The sequence below is a fragment of the Crocodylus porosus genome, unplaced genomic scaffold (genome assembly GCF_001723895.1).
Source record: "Crocodylus porosus isolate Cpor-Errol unplaced genomic scaffold, CroPor_comp1, whole genome shotgun sequence".
Taxonomy (NCBI): domain Eukaryota; kingdom Metazoa; phylum Chordata; order Crocodylia; family Crocodylidae; genus Crocodylus; species Crocodylus porosus.
The window spans coordinates 16,961,342-16,986,216 of record NW_017728924.1 but is presented as its reverse complement, the minus strand read 5'-3'; the positions used below and the strand labels follow the sequence as shown (position 1 = coordinate 16,986,216).

Sequence of the window (24,875 nt, the reverse complement as noted above, 5' to 3'; positions counted from 1 at the left end):
CAGTGGCATAAATTATTCCACTGCAGGGTAGTACTTGTTGCAGACAGTACTTATGTATGGCAGGCTTAGTTTGTGGGCATACATGTAGATAGTGACACTTTACTGCAGAGTTCACTAAGTAGCTCAGCAGTGAAGTGCACATGGAGATGCACACACTGTGTAATCACACAAATCCCATTACTCTTAAACCAGCACATGCATTACTCCAGAAGTTTCTGTGGACAAAGCCTTTCTTTACCTGGTGTTCCAGGTGACCCTTTTGTGCCTGGCAAGCCGTTCAGACCATTTAAGCCTGGAAATCCAGGAAAACCTGAGGAGACATTATCAAAGCTTGAATGGCTTGTTAATAGCAAGTAGTATGTAAGCAGCATCTCTAAGTGGATTAAAAAATATCTAAAACTCAGGAACTATACACATATGTAAACTTTTAGCAACCTAATACATGCTTCATATTTTTTGAAGAAGGTAAGATTTTCCTTTAGACAGGTCACATTAATGCAAACTTCTCTTGTTGGTTCTTGTAATTATAGCTTTTGCCAGCAACCAAACCCTCTTTGTGGAGCCAGACCACAAAGCCATCAAGTGCCTCTCCCTTTTCAAACATGACTCTTAGAACGTCGAGCAGCTGGAGCCTGCAGTGATACTGCCACGAAATGGGCCCCAGGCTCAGCTGGCCCAAGTACTGTGGGCTGCTACTTGGCTGCCTGTTGTATCAAATTCAGCCAATGAGTGGCTTTGTGAGCTGGCATTTTTCCTTCTGCTTGCAGACTCAAACAAACATACCTTTTGGTCCCACAACCCCGAGAAGTCCAACGAATCCTACAGAACCAGGTTGCCCTGGAAGACCTGGAAGACCTGTGTTTCCTCTCAGCCCAGCACTTCCAGGGATTCCTAAAAGACAAGCAACAAAATGGCATGGGACAGACTCTCATATATGCACACTGGACAACAGTTCTTTATGTTCTGCACAACCAGGTGTGCTCATGTAGTAATGCAATTTGTTTCAGCTGTAGAAGGTGGGGAGAGAAATCAACATTTTATGTAAAAAACACCCTTTTTCTGGAAAAAGTTTGTCATTGAAAGCTCTATTTCTTGTCACAAAATTTTAATGAAAATTGAGACCAGCTAGGGCCAGACCTAGGCAGCAAGGGGGAGGCTACTGAAAGTTGGAGACTATAGGTAACTTCATAGATGTTTCAACCTCAGAAGCAGTTCAGAGTCTGGATAATGTCATGACAACTATAACTGACATTTCCCCTCCGCACTTTCTTTATGGCTGCACCTTTTGGGCTATGCCTTGCAGAAGTCCTAATAAAATATCAGCCCTTCTGTACACGTATTACTAAAGAACATGGCTCCACATTTCAGATGAGAAACAGAGGGAAATAAAGAGTGTCACATGACATGGGGTCTTATGGAAAGGTATTTTTGATGACACCTCTGCTACAGTGAGGCAGCCAGCCCTATCACAGGTGAGGTGAAGAGAGAGAAGATAACAAATACTGCTATGCACTCTGTTGTACCTGGTGGTCCTTGAAGGCCAAGGTCCCCTGGGACTCCTTTAAGCCCATTTGTTCCAGTGCTTCCTGGATATCCTGGTTCTCCCTTTGGTCCTTCTTTCCCTCTTTCACCTTGAAAAAAACGATCATAATTCACATTAGACAATAACATAATGTTAATATAAAGAGTTAATATAAATACATCAGCTCTTATTTATCGATCTGGCATAAACTAACATCTTTCTTAGTGTGGGGCATGACAGACAAGATCAGTATCTGCCTATTTTTGTGAGGAGTCTATTTTTTCCAGGCTCATGCCTGGCCCAGCTTCTACACCACACCTCTCTCAGCTGCAGGAAAAGATCCCTCTTGATTCTGGCTTTCAGACAGGAGAATTGCAAACTTGTGCATTTCTGCTCAGGGTTAAACCCTCAAGCCTTTCTCCCCCAAATCCACAATAATTACCTTACCTGGAAATCCAGGATTCCCTCGTTCTCCTTTAGCTCCTGGTTCACCTGGAATTCCAAGCGACTCCCCCCGATCACCTGGGGAAAGGCAAAGAGATGATGTATTTTCATCAGGCCTCCACTCTGCTGACAGATCATTTCATAATTAACCGCCTCATTCTTAAATTGTAGTCTTATGGGGTTACTCAAACCTCTACTCCTGAAAATACCAGGTCAGTTTCACTTACTCAACACGGACAAGCTAAATTGGATGCCTAGGATAGAGAAAATGCTTTTAATAGTTTCACTGGCTTTAGACTCAAAATTGCAATGCTTCAGTAAGGTAAACATTCAGCACGGGGATTTATTATGGTTTATAACTCCAAAAACTGCCCTTCAGTTCTGTAGTTCTTGATTATGTAGAGATTTGGGCACCTCTTGTGCTGTTATACATGTTTTAGAGAGAAGTGCTATGAACAAGATTTTCAAAGAAGCATAAGGTGTTTAGGTACCAAACTCCCCCCGAATATCCCACTGAAGTCACGAGCTTAATTCAGTTGAAAATCTCAGCCTGCACACCTATGCTTTGTCTAGGCAAGCAGGTAGGTTTTTAATATAAAGAGTGCCATGTGTTGGCACCACAAAGTTATGTGGACTAATTTATGCATCTGTAACCTCAATAAAGTTTTTATTTTTGTTAACTATTGCAAAGGCTTTCCTCACTGTGTGGTGTTATTACCACAAGCAGAGCTGAGGACATTTGAAAAGCTCTTCCCCAGTCTGCATGGACTTTTAGTGAACTAAATAAAAGCGGGGAGAAGGGATACACAGAGCAGGTTTCAATACAGAAGATTTCTGGTGAGCAGTGACTGGACCACGAAACTGCATTCTAAGGCACATCCCCTCTTTGGTATGAAAGCTGCTTGGAAAACGTACATCCAAGCAAGCAAAAAAATTGCAAATACTTGTCATGCTCTCCCCCTTGGTTCTCTTTCACGCTATGGCCTGTGTTGGGTTGTTCCCTTGGAAGAGGCATGGAAATTAGTGTGCAACTTCTTACCCTTTGGTCCAATGGAGCCAGTAGTCCCTGGGAATCCTGGGGCTCCCGAGATACCCTCTGAACCCTAATAAAAATCATAACATTGTTTGCTTATGCTCATTCTTACAGCCTGCAACTTGGGTGCTGTAGGGTAACACTGAAGTAACGTATGCTTATTTAGGGAAAAACGACAATCCCACCTTTCATTTATCAGTATCAGCTCTTTCCAGAAGAGACCCGATTTTGCTGATAATATGATTCCGGAAGCAGAAACAAGCAGAACACAGGGTTTTTTCTAAGCACACTTAGAGAAAATGATGCCTACTTACACTTTCCCCAGGCATTCCTGGGAATCCTAGGATACCAGCTACTCCCCTCTGTCCAGGAAAGCCAAGTTGTCCAAAGGAGCCAGGGAGACCTGGATCACCTGCTAAGCCTTTCTCCCTGCTTGGTAGCCCACGTGAACCAGGCAGACCAGGTTTCCCCCGGGTTCCAGGGAATCCTTTATCACCTGAATTTACCCAAAAGAGAAAGACATATTATTACTATGTCAGTACAGAGCCACTGAGGGCAGCCAATGAAGTGCCTCTCCAATGTGACCTGAAAATACATAGAGATTCTATTAGTTACACAAAAAAGAGCAGGTGTGAAGAACAATTTTTTAAGACAAAATCATGGCAGCCTGTTTTGGAATATGAAGAGAGTAATATAATACTGCCAGATGGACAGCACATCCCTTCCCAGTCACCTGTAAGGGTGGGATTAAGGCTGGAAACCTTCCCTTAAAACTTGAGTGCTGCGAAATACCTCTAGGTCCCGGGAATCCTTCCAGTCCAGCTAACCCAGGATCTCCTTTGTCTCCCTTGAATGCCAGCACCAGTTCTTGAGGCTTCAGAATAGGGGGACCAGGTGGACCGGGGTCACCCCTGTCACCTGAAGAAATCAGAATAGTTCAGTTCACACAACAGAAGGTTTTCTAGAATGAGAGGGTACAAAGATGAGAGGCCAGATGAGCTGTCCTCAATGCTGCCACTCCCAATGAAGCCTTGAGATGTGGGAACTTAGTGACGCTGAAAACCAAGCCAGTGGATTTTGCATCCTTACCATATAATATGGGAGAATGGGGAAAGAACAGCTAGGTGTGCACACATCAGACAGCTCTCACCCAACCTGCTACAGAAAACCCAGACGTTGAACCATAATTAGTTTCTCAGAGCTCACCTTTTTGACCAGGAGGTCCAGGAATTCCAGCATTTCCTTTCCTGCCAGTTGTACCAAGGCTTCCCTTCAAACCACTCAGCCCAGGGCTGCCAGATGGGCCTGGCATGCCAGGGAAGCCAATCAGACCAGGGGAGCCCTTTTCACCTGTAGGGAAAGAAGTTATGAAACAAAGCAAGAAACTGAGTCTTTTAAAGGATTTTTCATACTAATCTAACTGGCAAAAGGAGGGACTGCAGTCTCCTAGGAAAGTGTGACCAGTCAGGACACCAAAATATAGTAGTGGTTCCTCAGTGGCTCCTTTTCCAGGGTACGTCTTCATTTGCTCTCATGGAATCAGTACCTTCCAAATTTGCTGCTGAGACCTTAGTCTTATTCTCACTAAGATGAAAAAAGCCATCTGACTGAAAGGGAAACAACTTCTGACATAAAATCTCTGCTACCTTCCTCCCCCAAAAAAGACAGGACTCTCAAAATACCCTAACTATTGTTTCAGCTCTGAATGGCTAGGAAAGAGATTGACATTTTACTTTCCTCTCAGCTTGTGTGCTTCACTTTGTCTCCCCTAGGATGGCACCCTTGTCCTATCACTGGATTAATCTTTTTCTTCACCTTTGTCTTGACTTTTCTGATTCTGCATCTGTCCTTATGTTCTAAAGATCATACTCATTCCCACCATAGCAGTGCTTCTATGTGAAACTGCAATATCTGACTAACCCACAAAGGTTTCCCCTACAGAAAAGGGCAAATTTTGAAAATCCATGATATACACACAGGTCATTCTCCCCATCAAGGGGTCATCTCTCTCCTAGAGAAAATGAAGTGGACTATTAAGAACGTCTTGCTGTATCATTAGTCTGTGACTAGATAAGCTGCATTTTAAAGCTTTTTTTTTTTTTAATCTTTTAAAGCAAATGATAACACAACATATAGCTGTTTGGTGTTCCTGATATTGTTTCTCCAGTATCTATTCCAGAAGTCTTATCGTCTTCTGTGTTAGTATTACCTATAGATTGAATACTAGGTCACCCACTGCTAACAATACCAGCTTGAGCGTGATTTCCACATGGCTGATGCTGGGAACTGGACTCAGAATTCCTTCAGCAAGTCTAATGAGCAGCAAACTTTGAATGACCAACCCATTCTCATTCAAACCACTGATCTAGCAGTGAAACAAATTCCAACACAAATTCCCTGTAACTTCCAGTTTTTCCTGACAAGCCCAGGTCTAAAATCATCACAATGCTGCTATTCCTGAATGTGCAGCTGAATGTAATGGTTTAACTGCCATTATTTGCCAATTCATACATGTACCTTTTCGTCCGGGGAAGCCTGGACGTCCATCTCCACCAGAAGGCCCGGGTGGCCCTAAGAATCCTCTTTCTCCAGGAGGTCCTAGAACACCATCAAGACCTGGGAAGCCTTTCATACCAGCAGGGCCTGGGGGACCTGCATCACCAGTCGGTCCTTGTGCTCCAGGAAGCCCTGAATCAACACAAGTAAAAACTCAATGGCTTTTACCACACAAACTTCATTTCAGTGAACGGTTCTCCAAATGCTTTAAACATAGCACTGCATTTAATATGAGATGGACCTTAAAATTATGTTACATGCAGCCTTCTAGTAGGCATAAAGTTTAGAAATGCAAAAGCATTAGTCATCTAACAATAAAAGGCCTAAAAGGGTTACTGCCTACATCACTACACAACTGGCAAGAGTGAAACCCCTTATAAATTATTTTGGGCTGTTTTTTTCAGCAGCCACTGAAGTGGTCAGTAGATCTTACCTTTAACATCAAGGAAGCAAACCAGAGCATGGAACAGGGAACATCAATACTGCCAATGCTTAGTCCCCATCACAGGTTTCTGGGTCATTCAAAGGATCAATTGAAGAGTGGCTGGTCATAAACAAGCTTCCTTTTCACATTAGCATGACATTATGCAGTTATGCTGCTACTTTTTTATACTAGATCTCTAGGTAAGAGTAATGGAACCGGCTCCTGAATGTGTTATGATAACGGCATCTCCAGGGTTAACATTAAAACCGTGGGTGCTCAATTGTATCTTTAAATATTTCAGAATGTTCTTAGATGCAGCCTAGCAAGCATTTGGGTTTGTTTTTTTTTATTAAAGACTCAAACCATCGAAAAAGAGAATGCTCAGATATAACTTAAAGGAAAAAAATCAGGTAGCTTTTGAGAAATGTCATGTAAAGCAGAAATACCAGACTGACTAGCTTTGCAGCACCCTCGAACTTAAGCACTTAAAGGTACAACCTGATTTTTTAAATTTTTTTTACACAAGGGATTAAATATCTGTTTAACTTAAGAAAAAAAAAGTCCTTGAAGTCTAAGAATAAAGACTTTTTCCCTTACAGGACCTGTTTTGTTACCATCTGAGCATGCTTAGTACAATGGCTTTTGCTTCCTGGTATAGTCAGAAATAAGGGGTATCACCTATAGTCAATGCAATACGTGTAGCAGTAAAAGCTAGGCTGTTAGTCCATGAGCTTTTATGCTACAGTGCATTTTCTCACCTTGACAGCCTATGTGAAGAACCCATAACCAAACAGTGTGACATCAGAAATGGAGAGTTGATGGAAAATGGAATAGAAACATGGCGAAGGAAAAATAGACAAAATATGTGAACAGAAAGCACAAGGCTACAAAAGAAATTAATGACTCAGAAAGAATACTGCAGCAAAACTGAAGTTGCATGGCGCTCATCATCTACCAATTGGGGGCTTAAAACAAAAATAACAACTAAAAGGCAAAGGAGTCATAATGCAAAGCACCCCAAAATATGAAGCTGTACAAAAGCAGAAGCCACTTCCATGTTAAAATGCAATGGCTACACAGCACTCGCTCTATAAGGGTCATCTCAGCTAACATGGAGGTTATGTACTTTATCTCATTTCTCTGCTGTCACTGGTCTCCAGCTTTGTCATCTTGTAAGGCAGGCTGTCCAAGCGGCGGCCCACGGGCCACATGTGGCCTGCAACAGGCTAATGTGGCCTACAGACTCCTGGCTGGCCACTGCTCCCCTTGCTCCTTTGGTTGCAACCTACTCCCCTCATTCCTTTGGATGCAGCCTGGAGGTGGGGTGCTGCCCACACAGTGTGCCTGGCTGGAGTGGAGTAAGGCTGCAAGCAGGGCTGGGATAATCTGGGCTGCCAGTGCAGTGGAAGACCATGGCAAGCCACCCCCTTGGTATGCAACCTGCATGGCATGTGGCTCCCAGCTGCCGAGAAGTTTGACTGCCCTGCTGTAAAGTATCTTACAGACCAGCCTCTTCTACTAAACACGTAGGCCCCAAAACAGGCAGAGGATGCTATAAGGGAAGATTCCATGTAGTACAGCGAAGAACCACTAGTACATTCAAGGATAGGCGTTGGCAATTATTTAGAGTGAAGGGCTGCTTAACAAGTTTTGGCGAGCTGTTGAGAGCCACAGACTGACGAGGTGCCCTGCCCCCTGGTTGCCATCTTGGGACCAGAAATCCCAGCCCCTAACCCCTGACCTTTGCCACCAGAAGTACTCCTTTTGGGAAGGTCGTTTGTTATCTCGGAACCAGAAAAAAATCAAATTATATACTAAAAAATCAAACATTGACAATAGCATCATTTGATTTTATTTAAAAAATGTTTTTGTCATAATTTGTATGTGTTTTGTTGCGTATATGGAGATGATTGCATAATAGCTCAAAAGGAAGTCTTACTCTTGTATACTGTGGGTGGGGAAGTGTAGAAGGGTAAGGCTGGGTGGGTATGGGGCTTGTAGAGGGCTATAGGTGTGTGTGTGGATGTGTGTGTTTGTGGGGATGTGGGGTTGTATATGGATATGGATGGATGGGTAAAGGAAGTTTGTGGGGGAGTATTTGTGGGGATGTGTGGGTGTGTGTGTGGGTGGGTATGGGGTTTGTGGCGGGGTATCGCTGCATTTGTGTGTGGTGGGATGTGTGTAGCAATGCATGGGGCTCCCCCCAGATGTGCGTGGGTATGTATGAGGGAGGGTGTGGGTGGGTGCAGTGTTTGTGGAGTGCATGACTGTGTATGGGGGAGGGTGTGGTTGTGGGGTTTACAAGTATGGTGGGGCGTGCATAGGAGCCCCCTGCACAGCCTGGACCCAACCCACTCTGCACTGCCCACCTGTGGTGCATCCTGCTGCTCCCTGGGCAGGCAGCAGGGCTGGAGTGGCTCCACAGCTGGACTGACTTTCTAGGCAGCCCAGGTAGCAGCAGTTCCTTCTGGCTGCTGCTGCCACTGGCCCCAGCCCCACGGTACCAGTGGAGACCTGCGCTGCACACCCCGACCCCGCATGCTCCACCCCTGCTCCAGACTTGTCTGCCCAGGCTCAGAAGCTGCAGCATGGGACAGAAGCTGTTGCTCAGTGCTGGGGGAGAAGCGGCCTCTCCCCCATGCTGCTGCTGCTGCTTCCTGGTATAGCCTCCCAGAGTCTGCACCACGCTGGGCTGCCCTGTATTTGCTCTGTGCTGCCACCGCTAGGCAGCCCAGCATTGGCTCCTAGAAGCTATTTCACAAACTGCCAGCAGCTTTTACCCTGCGCTGAGCAGCAGCTTCTGTCCCATGCTGCTGCTGCTGAACCCAGGCAGGTGAGCCTGGAGGAAGTATGGGGTCAAGGCTGTGTAGTGTGGGTCCCTGCTGGTACCGTGGAGTTGGGACCAGCGGTAGTGGCAGCAACTAGGAGCCACTGCCACCCAGGCTGCCTGGAAAGGCAGTCCAACTGTGGAGCCACCCCAGCTCTGCTGCGTGCACAGGGGGCAGCAGGACGTGCCACTGCCAGACAGTGCCTGGGTCAGGCGGGACTGAGAGGACCCACCACATGCTGGACAAAGACTCAGTGGAGGCCAGATCCAGCCCACAGACCATATTTTGCCCACTCCGATCAAGAGCCTTTTGCCCCCATTAAGGAAAGAAGAATCATAGTGGTCTTTCCCCGTGCCCCAGGTGATACAGAATGTATAGCATTTGTATTAAGAAACTCAGCGATTTTCAGCCTATTGCTGTCAGGAGGATTTCACCTTCTGAGAAGAGTCACTGTCTAATGATTTGTTATAGTTTAGAAATTAAATCACAAAGTGGAAAATGAAGATTATTAGCTAGTCATTTCACAAATAAGGACACTATGATCCACAAGTCAGACACAACTTCTGGGTCAGGAACCAATAGCAAGCGCCACCGCTACCCTGTGCCCAACAGTCCTGGTCATGGAAAAATCATGGTAAGTTTAAGATGCTTTACTCTGTCTTACCCCACTTACAGCTAGCACCATAATGGCCCCATTTCCAGGTGGGAGAGGTCTAACCCACATGCCCAAATCCTGTACTCAGTTATACCCATCCATTTGCACTGGGAAGTAACCAAGGTTAGCATGGCAACTCTATTAAAATCTGGCTTAATACCATGGTGCTTGAATTTACTAAAGACATTACATACCTGGTGATCCTGTGAGGCCAACTGTTCCAACTGTCCCTGGTTTTCCTTTAATGCCAAATGGACCCCCGGGTCCAGGAGGTCCTCGCACTCCAACAATGCCCGGAAGGCCAGGATTACCCTGTTCGCCCTTAATGCCCAGTAAGCCTGGCCTTCCATCCACACCTGGAAACAGAGTCAGGACATGACTGTACCGTGAGAATAGGGCTGTAATGTTTTCATTTTAAAAAATCTCAGAGTTGTACTAGCTTCTCAGTAAACGCAGAACTAAAAGCAGCTCCAAAACATAGAAAAACTGGACTCTCACATGTATTAGGAAGTGTAAAATTTTATAAACCAACAGCAATGGTGCTCACCTTTCAGTCCAGGAAATCCAGGTTCCCCGGCAAGCCCTTTATCTCCTGGGAATCCAGGCACCCCAGGCTCACCTAGAGCTCCACTTTCAGCATCGAACACTTCACCAAGGGCTCCTTTTGCACCTGCTAATCCTGGGGTTCCTGCCTTTCCAGGTAAGCCATCTGTCCCATCAAGTCCTGGAAGTCCCCGTGGGCCCTGATCTCCTCGGATCCCAGGAAAGCCTTGAACAAGAAGCCACCAGAATGCACAGCAGAAGGAAAGAATATCCACTCTAATTGGCACGTTTAACCAAATATTTTTTTGGTTTCATATAGAAAAAAATTTGTCTGAAAACTAAAGAAAGGCTTAAGTTTGGAATATTTAGGAGGAAAATAAAGAGAAAGAACGGAAAATAATGCAGTTATTCTAAATGAAATTGAAGTTCAGGAGTATTTTGAGGCTGCAATGCTTATACAGCCACAAACACCAGCTTTTTCTTCTACTTTAGGAGCATACCAATCCAGTGCATGAAAAAGCCATTACTTAAGTGTCTGGACTACAGCCAACTGGATCTATCACCCCCATCTCACTAGTAAGGGCTAGAAGCCACATGTTGTAGCTGCACTTGTTCATCCAATCGGTCTCAGTTGTGTCTAGATATTACCCAGAAACCCCTGCTTCCCAATGCCAGCACCAGGCACTGTGAAACAGGTGCTTCAGAAGTCTTTGAATTAATTGGTACAACAATGGTGGGGAATCATGAAACAAAATGACACTATTAACAGTGTTGCTCTGTGGTCTTGCTAAACCGCAGGAAGGAAAAAAAACACTTGCTCATTTAATTCAACTACAATAATTTCTTCAATTCCTTTGGACAAACCTGCAGGGAATGGGTCAGATAAGTCTGCAGTCTTCTCCACAAAAACAGACAGGCAGAAGAGAAACAAAATTTAAAAATCTCCCCTTATGAATTTGTGCCTGTTGTGCGTGCCACATTGCTTTGTATTCTGACTTACAACTATTGCTAGATCACAGTACCTGAAGAGTCCCACGCTTTGTATGAAGATTCTCAGCACTGTATGGGGCTACCATGCGACTGAGGAAGCCACTCAAAATTGAGGATGCTTAAAAGCTGATTTCCTACTAAAGTTAGTGCTCACAGAACACCTGGTAGTGGGTTGTGGAGAACTATAGAAAACTTCTCTTAAATAACAGTGATTCCACCTGGAGAGGTCAGTGATTTGAACCATTCCTGAGTTGAAGCAGGTAGAAGAGGGGCTGTTTTATGCAAAAATGTGAGATCTCTTATAATTAACTACTGTACAGCTAAAAAGACAATTAAGGAACTTGGAGAACTTCTCTCTTACCTGGAACACCTGGTGGTCCTACTAACCCAGGAGAACCTAGTTGTCCTTTTGATCCATATAATCCAGGCTGGCCTGAAATACCTGGAAATCCTTTGCTGCCTTTGCGACCTGCAGATAAAGAAAATCAATTCATTTAAGGGTATGTGTTCATATCATTGCCAAGAGAATTACACCATCTTCCGCCAAGCTAACCTTCAAATACTTATCTACTGAACTAAGGTTAGCTATCCCCAAAGCCACGATCAGCTGCATGAACAGAAGAGAAGAATCTGAAATGACACTGACTGTTGCAGAATTCAGAGTGGTGGCCCATATAGATCATATGGCTTTTGTGGGACTCAACCCCAGCAACTCTGGAAGAAACGCAATCCCCTTTTAATCAAGCTATTGTGATAGCTATTGTTTAGCAGTGATTCAATTGCAGACTTTATCCTCCCAGCCAGTCAGAGGATACAGACTGTAAAACACTCTCAGTTCCATACCTGGTAATCCTGGGTGGCCCGGAGATCCAGGGTTACCAAATGCTCCAGGAAAAACACAGGGTAAGGTGATACCTAGAAAAAAAAAATGTAGTGAAGGTGTCTCCCTTTCAGTTTAGTGGATTAGAGTCAGACCATTTAGTGCCCACGTGTCCTCTACAGACTACAAAGCAAGCACTGTGCACAGCATATTCACATCTCCCAGCGTGCAATGCTGCCTCAGCAAAGGACTGTAGGGTGATCATATCCAATAGCGGAGATGCTTTAAGAACACTGATGATAAACTATAGAGGTCTAGGTTGGGTTTGGCACAGGACTGAGAACTAGGTGTTTCTGGTGCCATAAACATTAATGTAGACCAAATTATACTACTGACTGTACAATGCACGTTGAAAAGTCCCTGCCCCAAATAACTTACAGTCTAGGGATCGGTTCATTTTTAAGCTAGTGGGAGCTAGTGGGTGATCAGAACTTCAGACAACGTATTTATTGGATGCTTAACTATATAAAATACACCTCAAATAAAATACCAATATAGGAGCCAAAACTGGGACATAGATTTGTTTTTGTGAACAATCTTAGCCTTTGCTCTGTTTGTTCTTTCTGCTGAGCCATTCCACAGGTATAAACTAGAGCTAGCAGTTCCTCTGCAAATTCTGCTTCTTTAGCTGGAGTACTGCATCCAGTTTTGGGCTCCACAATTCGAAAAGGATGTGGAGAAGCTTGAGAGAGTCCACAGATGAGCCACATGCATGATCAGATGTCAGGAAAACAGATCTTATGACGAGAGGATGAGAGCTATGGGACTTTTCAGCCTAGAAAAGCGCAGGCTCAGGGGTGACCTGATGGCTGCCTATACGTTTATCAGGGGTGCTCACCAGGATGTGGGGGAACGTCTGTTCACCAGAGCGCCCCAAGGGATGACGAGGTCAAACGGTCATAAACTTCTCCAAGACCTTTTCAGGCTGGACGTAAGGAAGAACTTCTTTACTGTCCGAGCCCCCAAAGTCTGGAATAGCCTGCCGTTGGCGGTGGTTCAAACACCTACTTTGAATGCCTTCAAGAGAAATCTGGATATTTATGTTGGTGGGATCCTAAGACCCCCAGCTGACTTCCTGCCCCTGGGGCAGAGGGCTGGATTCAATGATCTTCTGAGGTCCCTTCCCACTCTAATAACTATGAAGTCCATGAAGTCCACAGGATTCTCCTATTGGCAGTCAGTCAGTCAGTCTGAAAAATCATCATGTGGCTCAGCTGCTGATTTATTAGGTAGCAAATAAGAATCAGCAGCTGCAAATCTCATTCCACAGCTTCCATTTCTCATAGATTAAGGCACTCTAAAGTGGTTACATAATGATTAGATCATTATGCTCAATGACTAGTCATCAATGGCTTAAAGTCTAATTGGGAGGAGATATCAAGTGCAGTTCTCCAGGGGCCTGTCCTGGGTCTGATATTCTTCAACATTTTCATTAATGATTTGGATGATAGGCCTGAGGGCATGCTTGGAAAATCTGTGGATGACACCAAGTTGGGCACAGTTTCAGGCACTCTGAAGGATAGGAGTAGGATCCATAATGGATTAGGATAATGGTTCAGAATCAACCAGATGAAATTCAACATGGACAAGTGCAAAATCCTACACTTGGGATACAATAATTGTATGCAAAAATACAGGATGGGGAATGTGACTGGTCAGGCTTCAGTACTGAGAAGGACCTAGGGGTTACAGTAGAACATAAGCTAAATACAAGCCAATAGTATGCTTTAGTTGTAAAAAAAAGCCAGCAGTATTATATCGGGTTATATTAATAGCAACGTCACTGGAAAATAAAGGAAGCAATTCTTCTGCTCTTATCCAGTAGTGGGGAGGCCTCACCCTCAGAGTACTATGTACAGTTTTGGGCCCCACATTTCAAGAAGGATGTGGACCAATTGGAGAGTCCAGAGGAAAGCAACAAAATTAGAGAGATAATTTCTGAAGGAAGGTAGAAAGGGCTTGAGTTATTTAGTTTGGGGGAAGAGAAAAGAAAATGTGGGGAGGATTTGATAACAGTCTTCAAATACCTTAGGGACAATTACAGAGGGGATAGAGATGGGCATTTTCTCTGTGGCTGTAAAGAACAAGACTGGGATCAATGGTCTCAAGCTGCAACAGAGGAAAAAACTAGGGCAACCTAAATGTCCTAAAACCAATAAAAATGGTAACTTAACGGATTTTAAAATTGGTTGCGTCTAAACTGGGCTTGTTCACCAAAACCCTGTGGAGTGCTATCAAGAGAGTTTGGCAAAGGCCTGGTGAAACAAGCTTATTTCAAGGGAATTCTGGAATCATGGGTCACATCCAAACCAGAGACAGAATACTTCAATGATTTGGGGATTTTGATTCACATGGTCAGGAAGAGGGAACCCCTACCCCCCAATCACAAATGCTAGCTAATCAGAAGCTCCTGAAGCTGGTGACAGATCATGACTTCAGCATGAAGAACTGAGCAAAGCAAATGAGATCTGCTGAACAGGCAGAAGTCAACCTTTGACAGGTGCTAATACACTTGGGCTTGGGACATTGCTGTGCATGTACATCATGATGCACAACATCAGATGTTCTGCTTTGATTCTGGAGGACCAAAAGTCAGTGCTTGTTTCGTTACTTTTACTTTGAAGTGAGGCACCGTTTGATAAGACTTAATTTGTGACTCATTTTGCTCTCATGCTGGTGCTGTCTTAAAAAAACAGCCATTGCTCACTCTACATGGTAAAACAGCTCACACCAGCCTAATTTTTACTTAAAAGAGGCTGAGAGAGAGGAGAACCTGATTGTTGCACCATAACACTCACTGTGCTGACTGTACTGAGGTATATTTAACAAGAGATGATTTGGATAAGTTAATTGTTAGAGCATAGAAACTCTTAAAAACTGCTCCCACTGCCCAGAATCTGGCATTCTGCCTTCCTGAGCCTGATTCCACAAGCTTTGAAATAAAGCAAATTAAAATCCATTTCTGACATTGCCTCCAGTCATGGTTGAATGAGGAATGACATTTTTTGAAAATGAGAGAATCCAGTGCAGCATCTGGCACAGGAAGGGCAGTTTAATTAATATGTCTATGCAAAACACATGGCTCTATGGGCCCACTGATGTGAACTTCCAGGAAATTACAGTGCACAGTACACCATTCAATATTTTATGCTACTTGCCTACAGCAGGTAGATAATACAATGGAAGGTTATTTGTTTATTTGTGGTAAGTGAAGGGTGATGGTAATAAATTAATGATAGGGTTTTTTACCGAATCCTGGAGTCTAATAGCCCGATCAGATGAGCAGGGCTTAGTGTTTTCTAGTTCCTTAATGCTATATGTTATTACAATGCAGACAATGGCATCCCAAAGCCGGTGAAACAAATCTATTATGAAACTACATTGGAAGGTCCTTGGGACTTAACGGTAAGTGATAAATGAGTAATCCAATCACATTTCTGAGCAATTTCATAACACTGCCCACAAGCAAGTCAGAAGTTTTTTTACCCACACTCCATGTCCTTACTTGTCTGAAATGGGCATTTCTGGCAATTTGTATAATTAAAAAGAGTGAGTGGCATTACTCACTTGAGTAGGGATTACTCAGATGTACAAGTAAATGTATATTTTAAAACTCTCACCCATTATAACTGCATGTTATGCAATCTTAAATTCCTTGTTGTTGCCTTTGACCAGCTAACTTCAATAGATCAATGTCTCTTTAAAAATGTTGTCTTCAAAATAAGGCCTTCCAATGTGTGTAGCATAATCAGCAGTTATTCCTTCCCACATCTTTTAATGCTAGATGAAACTTAAAATCAAAGGATCTTTGTAACAGAAGCAAATGATTTCCTAGCAATGAAGACATGTTTTACTTACAGTTTTCTCACACATCTCTGTGAAGGTGTAAATTGAGTTGGCTAACGACTTATTCACACTTTTTCTATATAGTCTGACTAAAAATACTCTTCTACAAAAAGCCATTCATTGTTAGCAAGGCTTCGATGAAACACTCATAATATACTGAATTCTGGTACATCTTACACGATCCCCAGTATTCATGATGCTGTGCATGTCAGTGCATGAAGCATTCTACTTCCAGCTGTTTTATGATATAATCTGATTTAGCCATTGTAAGAGACATTTTAATAAGCAGAGGCATAATAAGTGCATATAGTTATGGGTTAGCAGACTTTTTGACATTTAGCACATAGCATTGGCTGGTGGAAAAATTATTTGGTAAGTTCCAGTGGGATGCCAATGTTGGTTGCTATAACTCAGCCTGTTACAACAGCCAAGGGTGACAGTGATACTATAATAATATGCCATTCAGTATGTCTGTGTCTGTGCAATGATGGGAAGAACAGCAATCTTCCCATTGCTATTCTGGCAACCACTGAGGCCTAGCTCTCACCTCCCTCTGTGTCTAAGACTCCTTTACCAACCTCCTCACCGCAGCAGCAGTCACCTATACCAGTCAAGCAAAGGAGCACATGTTAAACAAAGTCAGAAAACCCACAGAACTGAAAGCATTTTTTTTTTAAATCTACAGGCCAAACATATTCACAGACATTTCTTAAATATACACAGTAAACTTGCCACATTGGCTTTAGCTCCTGGACTGTAGCTGGAAGAATAATTGTGTTCAGTTAAATGTCATTTTTGCAGTGACCTGTGTTTTGGGGAAAAATACATATGCAGTGATATTATGCCTGTGAATATATTAAGTTGTATTACTAATATGGTAAGTATTACCAAAATAGAATGTTAAATATACACAAAGTGGAAAACATATTAAAAAGCAGTAGCAGAAAAAGAAAAGATATTGCTTTGGTTAAAATTATCTTTGAAAAGCCAACATTCAAATATAGAAATAGGGAATATTTCTGTACAAGCATTTGCTTGCAAGACCATTCTCCAAACTCTAGCAAAAAGATTACATGCAAATCCTTTGGAGCTCAGACAACATCTTGTATCTGAACCGTGACCTAAGAAGCCCTAGTTTACGAGGCTCTTATCAGGCAATTAAATGTACCTGGCAGTGTGGTTACACTTAATGTACCAAAATAAAGAAAGCTTCTTCCCTGGACAATTTAAACTGCACACATCATTTATATTACTTGATGAATATAGCCAGGATTTAGTTAGTCAAAAGTGAGCCCTGTATCTGTTACCTTGAGCATTTCTGTTTACTGTCTCTTTCACATGTTTCCCTCTCGTATACTGAACTCTGTATTATTATATGAAGCTTTTCTCAATTAAATTAAACAGCGATTTTAAAGAGTGATTCCGAAAGCACAGGCTCTACTGAATTAATCCTTACTGATAATACAGTATCCTGTTCTATTTAAAAGTTCATGTTAACCACACTCCTAATCACCATAGGTTTTCTGCTGGTTTAAAAATGGTTCTTGTACAGCAGTTAAATCTTGTACCTTTATTTACACAAGCAGTTCATACTCTTTAAGCAATCTCATCAGTTTCAGTAGGACTACTTGGGTAAGCAAGAACTGCAAGCTAATGTCTGACAAGCCTACAGACCATGCACCATCAATTTAAAAACCACCATTCAGTTTATTATTTTACAAATTTAGTAAGGGAATTCAGCTAGGGACTGAAGTGTTTGCTTAGTTGGTTGATAGAAGACTGAAACTATTAAACATAAGAGTAAGTCCCTGAAAAACCTACCTGGAGGACCTGGAAGACCTGGCTGTCCTGGAAATCCATCTATTCCTGGGTCACCTGGAGGCCCTCGAACTCCAATAGGACCTGGGAAACCAATGCCAGGAAGACCACTCTCCCCACGACGGCCTTTGGGACCAGGTAATCCTGGCAGACCTTTTTCACCCAGAAAACCTGGGCCGTCATCACCCTACACATAGCAAAGACAGGGACAGATGAAAACAAAATACTATATAGAATGATTGAACCTTGCCATCATTTCAAACTGTGTGTCAAAATTTGGTTGGTTATTTTGTGCTGTTCCAAGTAACTGCATTTGACCTTGTGGTACTAACAAGGAAGGCGCCAGTCTAAATGTTTAGCAGCAAGTTTCAAGGGCATTTCAGAAAGTGCATGGAAATCTTGTAAATTCAGCAGTCATTGCCATTTCAAACTGCAGGACAATTATTACTACATAAAACACTGAGCAATGCATTATGTTTGCCCCAGGAGTAGTAGTATCCATTTAGAAATTTGTTTGCTTATTAATCTCTTTCTAACTAAACAAATCATCACATTTTTTGTTTTAATATTTGATTTAATTATGAAGGCAGCATCTTTTGTTTTTACCAATGACAAAATACAGAACAAAAGTAGAACCTGTCTCTTTAAAATTGCAAGACACTCAGACTCCCAGACAGAGTTTATCTCATGGCAGAAAAACTGGAGCCGTGCAGAGCAGCTATTATTAATCCTGAAGATGACAGAAATTCCTGGGAGGACGGCAGCCTTTAGAATGGCTTTTCTTTTAACAAAGTGTTCTGATTAACATGTATAGCAGCATACAAGTACACATAAATCATCCAAATGGGTACTTCGAATTCCAACCCATATCTGACTCCCACTTTGTAACCTTCATCTCCCTGGCTTCACTTTGTCTGTTGTGGGAGCAGTGGCTGGAAAGTTTTCAGAGAAAGTAAGAATCCTTTAAAAACTCATACAGCGTATGCACCTTGCAGTTCAGCATTGAGTTAGACACTACGTGGGAACACATAATTGTAATTGTAAGTGGTAGCATAAGCAAGCCCTAGGTAGCTGGCCTAACAAAGCATACAATCTGGTACCCAGAAACCCCAGGAGGAACAAAATCAGGCCCATAATACTGATAAACATATTTCCATTCCCTCTCTATACTACTATCAATAATATCTTAGCTCCTACATGCAACTGCTATGGTAATATAGGCAAGTCCCTTACGGAGTGCATAGAATTCTTCATCTGTTCCCTTGCAAAGGCAACCAGGAGTTGGGAGTGCTTTACCTAAACTTAGCACTGGAATTTGTACGCTGCTTTACTCAGCCCAGACTTGTCACTCTCTAACCAAAACATTAGAGCAGGTGCTGCTGCTGAGACGCATCAAACCCAGGGTTTGTGAGCTATGCTTTCCTTTCCAGACATACGAGCAATTACTTGGCATGATCACGTCTCCCTCATTAGGAAGACATCAAAGGGAATCTTTCTATACTGTATCAGTGAAAAGTTTTAACTCTCTGGTGACGTGTAACAGGGTTTGCCATGACTAACAAGTCACCTTTTTTCCTGTAATTCCTTCTCCTCCACATCATAGTTTTGAAGCACTCTTGATTCTTGCCACATAAATATGAACTTACTGGAGGTCCTGGTCGACCTGGCAAGCCTGGGAGACCATCTTGGCCTGGAGTTCCTGGGATACCAGAAGGTCCTCTAGGTCCTATCACACCAGGAGCCCCCCGGATACCACCATCTGTTGTAAAATATGGCTCCCCTTTTTCTCCCTTGGGACCTGGAGGACCTGGTTGTCCAGATGAAGCCTGTAGGCAGAAAGATTAAAAACAGGCACATAAACTTACACAGAGAAGTATTTATTGTATAGTAGCACTGTAGTATTATTGTTGCTGTGATAGTTGAGGGAATATTCAGAAAAAGTTTTGCATGGTAATATCTTTTACTGGACCACCTATGTAGTTGGGAAAGATCTTGGACAAACTTTTGGGTACAAAATGTCATCCAGGTTATCTTTCCCAAACCAGAGAAATGGCATTTGTGCTGCAAGAATTTGTCCTACATCTCTCCCAACCACATATATGGTCCGTTAAAAATACCACCAAAGAGGTCTTGGTTTATGCTGTATACAAAAGTCAGGGTTGGTGGGGAATCATGGGAGGGCACACAGTGACTTGTTACGGAAAGCATTCTACCAAGTCTCTTCTCCCCTTAAATATTATATTAAATATGAATTAAAAGAATTCCAGGAAATTTGTGAACGATTCAATCAAGTTCCTATAGCTTTATGCACAACCAGTCCAGAGCTCATCCAGGGTTATCTTCCTGGCAGTGTACGAGGCTATACGCACTGTGCCTTCAGCAGCTGAATAAGAAGTTCACAGAATCCCTCCTTTGTATTCTCTGCAGCTTTAGCATCTTCCCACAAATCAAACTGTTCTTGCTTTTTTACCCAGGCAAGCAGGAAAAATTATTTTCAGTGATTCTCCTAGTTTCAAATTAGTCAATGGCAGCCAGTAGGACATGAACAAACTTTTTTCCCACCCCTTGAATTGGTGGAGACTAGCGAAACCCTGACTTACCACTGGGCCTCGTGGCCCTGGGACACCCACTGTGCCTGAATCTCCCCTGGAGCCCTTTGGTCCAGGTCTGCCAGGACTTCCTGGTAAACCTGGAAGGCCTATTTCACCTCTAGGGCCAGGTATGCTTACTCCTCCATCACAAGCACAATCACCCGGTTCTCCTGGAAAACAAAGAGGGAAATCCCCAAACTCAGTACTACGTGTATAAAGGTTTCATTTTGCATTGAGATGATCTAAGAAAAGTCCTAAACTGAACAATGGAAAGAGGTCTTTAGGTCTTGACTGCTTGGACCTTCCTCCATTACCTTCCACAGGTCAAAGGTAACAAGTGGTAAAACAGCAGAGAACCAGGTCTCATTCTACTCAGATTCATATTCTATGTTAACATTGCAGTGTCCACATGCTTTTCAGTAGCACCCTGAGCAAAGTAATTAACATATGTTACATGGTGTCCGTTCTCTTCTACAGCAGGATGCACATCTTGCATTTTTTAATATATATGATAGAGAAGGTAAGCCAAGTGCTCTCACCTATAGCACTGCAGTTCTCTTAAATGGATATCTTTTAATTTTACTGGAATTAAAGTCAAGTCTGAATCAATGTCACAGATCCAAACAATCTCACTACTTTGATGAAATGTGCATCCAGGTCTTAACTTCATTGTTAGCCCCTTGCTCTAGCCTTTAGCACAGGCTAAAACCAAAACATAAGTGCTTAAAGTACATAGGAAAGTTGAATGATAATATATATGACCACCATATTAGGATCTAAATTACAAGAAGGCAGCTTGGGATCTGACTTAAGTAACAGTAAATGTAAGGCACGCCATCTTGAAAGACTTTAAAACATGGAGCCCTTGGAGCTAATTATGATGATGCATTTCTGCTTGTCAGCTTAAATGGGAATGTAGCAAAACATGACTTCTCTGGCACTGTTAGTCTCTGTGTACTTCCAGGTTATCAGTGCAGTAGGTTTCTTTATCTGGCATTAACAACTACGAACAGAATTGCTTTGTTTTTTCCAGATATCCCCTATAGCAGGGATGGGCAATTATTCCAGGTGGAGGGCCACTTAACGAGTTTTGGTAAGCTGTCAAGGACCTCATCGGTAGTCCCACCCCTTGACAGTTACCTGCCCCCTGGTTGCCATATTTGGGACTGGAAGTCCTGCCCCCGTAACCCCTGACCTTTGCCACCAGAAGTCCCTCCCCTTCCCCCTGGAAATATTCTTTAAGGGAGGGGAAGGTTGCTGTCTTGGAACCAGAAAAAACCCAAATCATAGACTAGAAGTCAAACACCTACTATGACATACTTTAATTTTTACTACAAAAATATTTGTCATGATTTGCGTTTCCATACTGTGTATGGAGGTGATTGCATAATAACTCAAAAATAAAGTCTTACTCTTGTATATTGTATGTAGAGTGTGTGTGTGTTATGGTGAGGTATGGGGCGTGTATGGTGCGGTGTGGGAGGGTGTCTATATGGGAGCTTGTGAGGGGTGTGGCTGTGCGTGGGGATGCAATAGAGTATGTTGGGAGGTACATATATGGGGGTGTGTGGGGGCAGGGTGTTGGGTGTGAGGGAGGGCAAGGGGATGTGGGGACACCCACACACTTCTGCCCATGGTGCGCAGCCCCTGCTGCCAGCAGCGCCAGCAGGCAGAGACGCTTGGGGTGCTTGGTGCAGGCTCTGGCACCTGGCAGTGTGCAGCTCCGGCCAGTTCTGCACGTGAGGGAGAGGAGTGCAGCCTGCCCAGCCCACCTCTATCGCAGGGGCTCTGCATGGTGCATGTGCAGTTTCTGCTCTCTCACAGCACCAGGGAAGCTGCTTCCTACACCCCTTGCTATACAGGTCCCAGGACTCTGTGGGGAAGCAGGGACTAGAGCTCCCCTCCACTTCTAGTGGGGTCCAAGGACCTGAACAACAGGGGGCAGGAAAGGCAGCCAGCTCCAGCACAAGGCTTCCCCACTGCTGGCGACTGTGGGAGCTGCATGTGTGTCCCATGGAGCCCATGCAATACAGGCAGGCCAGGCAGGTCGCATTCTTTACCCCTGCATGCAGCACTAGCTGAACCCATGCATCACTGGGTGCAAGTGCCTGTGCTGAGCATGAGTGCTCTGAACACCCCCTCATGCTGGTGCTGCTGGCAGCAGGAACTACACACCATGCGGGGGGGAAAGGAGTGTGTGGGGGGTCCCCACTCTGCCCACCCAAGTTCCACACTCCTGCTGCCCCCCCGGCCACGGGCTCCATGCTGCTGCCAGCCCCATGATCCCTGCCCCCGCTGCTTTTCTACCTGCTGCACGGTATGAGAGGGACACAAAGGAAGCTAATCAGGTGCCCCAGGGACTGCAGCAGTAGCAGCAGCAGCCCGGCCCAGAAGCTGTGTGCTGGCCTGGCTGGGCTCTTTCACCCACGAGGATGGGAGTGAGGCACAACAGAGTATGTTGGTAGGTGTGTGTATACATGGGCACCTCGCTCCCACCCTTGTGGACACAAGGGTTGGGCGGGGTACAATTAGTTGGTGGGTGCCACTGGTCAGATGCAAGTGCTTGGCAGGCCGGATCTGGCCCGCAGCCCATATTTTGCCCACCCCTGCCCTATAGTTTGCAATCTGAAGAGCTAAAAACTCATCGTGCCAAACTAAAGAAACACCCAAAACAAAATTCCCTCTTTTCTAAAGAAAGCTGTGACTTATAGTCACTCCCACCTCCCTGCTCAAGGTAGTTAGTACTAATAGATTTTATTTCTTGGCCAGAAGCAGAAGCAAGCAGACCTGAAAAAAAGGAATACAAATGAGGAGAAACATGAAAAGTTCATTTCACCTTTGTATCCCCTTTGACCCATAGTTCCAGGTGGCCCCCGTTGTCCAGGTACTCCTGGTTTTCCAGGCTCTCCCTCCAGTATCACGTCTGGTAGCTGTCCAGGACCTGTGCATGGAAAGAAACTTAGCAAAGCCACAGACAGCTTAAATTTCAATCATCAGCTTATTACAACAGCTATTGTAAGGAAATGACATGGGGCTAGACTGAGAACTGATGCGAGTGGATACAACTACAGTGATACAAGTTGTGCAAAGAATAGTGTTTGGCCTGCTAACTGTGAGTTATAATACTCAGTCACATTTTTGCTTTGCTCTGTAGGGTCCCAAAGACCACCAGAGGAATGCAATAATACAGGGATGCTCAGCCAGGTGGATGGGATGGGGCTGTGGGCAGGCAGGGAATGGCAGCCAGGAGCAGGACAGGTGGGCAGGGTAGGAATCAGGGCTGGGGCTGGGATTGGGATCTGCTGTCAGCACATCCCTGTGACGGCAATGGTTCCAGAGGGGAGCGGATTGCAGTGCTGCCCCAGCCCTGTCACTGCCCCATGATCCTGGCCCCAGCCTCACCTACCCATCCTTCTCCTGGATGCTGCAGCCCCATCCCATCTGCCCAACCATGCACCCTGCTTGCACAGGTCCTAGCTGGTGACAGCATGGGGCCAGGGCCCAGGGTAAAGCTATGAACTGCACCCCGCAAGTCCCTGCCTGCAGAACTAGCACCTGTTGCAGGGGTTGCAGGGAATCGACTGCAGTTCTGCCCTGGGCCATCACCCCATACTGCCACCACCCAGCAATCCTGATCTCAGCCCTGGTCCCCCATCCCACTCCCAAATGCCACTCCCTGCCCATCTGTGGCCCCATCCCATCCACCCAGCCAAGCATGAGGCAGAGCTATTTAGGGAGTTTTGATGAGTTATTGCAGGTTGGGATGGGAGGTGCTGACCTAGCCCACAATAGCTCACCAAAACTCCCTAAGTGGCCCTCTGGCCCAAATAACTGCCCACCCCTAGGTTAGAAGTTTAACTGAGGACTTCAGAGCTTGGTTGCAATGCCCTAATTCTGCTGCAGACTTCCTGGGTGATCTTGGGCATTTTAATTATTTCTTGTGTGCCTCAGCTCACCATCTGCAATGTAGGATAAAAGCACGTCTTATCTTGCAGAGGTATTTTGAAGATCAATACATTATGGATTGGAAAGGGCTCCCATGCTACATATAAGTACTCAAGATAGCGCCCAAGATAGAAGAACATTACTCAGTGATGTCAAAAATAAAACAAATAAAATAAAATAGTTTATTTGTTTAAACATGAACATAGATAAAAACAGATCAACAGAACAAGTTCACATACGTAGTACGCCAGGCAATCCTGGAGGTCCTGGTGGACCTGGAAAGCCATCACTCCCTGGTGTGCCTGGTAATCCAAATGTTACTTTGCCTGGGACCCCTGGTTCACCCTTCAGTCCTGAAGTACCTGGAATCCCCATGGGGCCAGCTGAATCTAGACAACACAAACATAGCTGGTCAACTCTGCAGCAGCTACAAATGGGTCCAGAAGTTTTTCTAATCACATACAGATTATTACTGTGCATGGAGCTGCTATTGTCTTCGCACAGAAAGTATGGTAAATGCATAAGGAAAAATCTATTAGCAGCCACTATCACTGGGCCTCACTTTTGCTGTTATAAAAAGCAGCTGCTTTGACCAGGAAAGCGATACATTAGTGCAAGTCCTTTTGGTCAGTGAGCATAAACTCATGCTAGATTCTGCAAATGTCAAATACAATAAGAATAAACTGTTGCTAGAGTTACTGCGTGAAAAATGCCTTACAAATACGTCAAATGACAAATTTAGATTTTTTTTCCCTTTTTGAAAATTGTGAGCAAAATAATTTGACTAATAATTCTTAGTC

General features: G+C 44.1%; 1 protein-coding gene across 3 annotated transcripts in view; it reads right to left on the bottom strand.

Moving 5' to 3' along the window:
• COL4A6 (collagen type IV alpha 6 chain) overlaps positions 1-24,875 on the bottom strand; it is a 183,175-nt gene that overhangs the window by 14,582 nt on the left and 143,718 nt on the right. Inside the window, exons 19-38 of one of the 3 annotated variants that reach the window (XM_019540429.1) lie at positions 24,315-24,464; positions 22,967-23,071; positions 20,140-20,300; positions 19,186-19,365; positions 17,543-17,726; positions 16,269-16,322; positions 11,839-11,910; positions 11,357-11,464; positions 10,010-10,231; positions 9,657-9,818; positions 6,738-6,746; positions 5,517-5,687; positions 4,206-4,349; positions 3,792-3,917; positions 3,314-3,495; positions 3,006-3,069; positions 1,970-2,044; positions 1,524-1,631; positions 784-891; positions 239-310 (exon numbers count right to left, since the gene is read on the bottom strand). In XM_019540429.1, the coding sequence (XP_019395974.1) occupies positions 239-310; positions 784-891; positions 1,524-1,631; positions 1,970-2,044; positions 3,006-3,069; positions 3,314-3,495; positions 3,792-3,917; positions 4,206-4,349; positions 5,517-5,687; positions 6,738-6,746; positions 9,657-9,818; positions 10,010-10,231; positions 11,357-11,464; positions 11,839-11,910; positions 16,269-16,322; positions 17,543-17,726; positions 19,186-19,365; positions 20,140-20,300; positions 22,967-23,071; positions 24,315-24,464 (2,457 nt within the window). The remainder of the gene's footprint in view (positions 1-238; positions 311-783; positions 892-1,523; positions 1,632-1,969; positions 2,045-3,005; positions 3,070-3,313; positions 3,496-3,791; positions 3,918-4,205; positions 4,350-5,516; positions 5,688-6,737; positions 6,747-9,656; positions 9,819-10,009; positions 10,232-11,356; positions 11,465-11,838; positions 11,911-16,268; positions 16,323-17,542; positions 17,727-19,185; positions 19,366-20,139; positions 20,301-22,966; positions 23,072-24,314; positions 24,465-24,875) is intronic. The other 2 variants (XM_019540430.1, XM_019540432.1) reach the window with 2 other exon arrangements.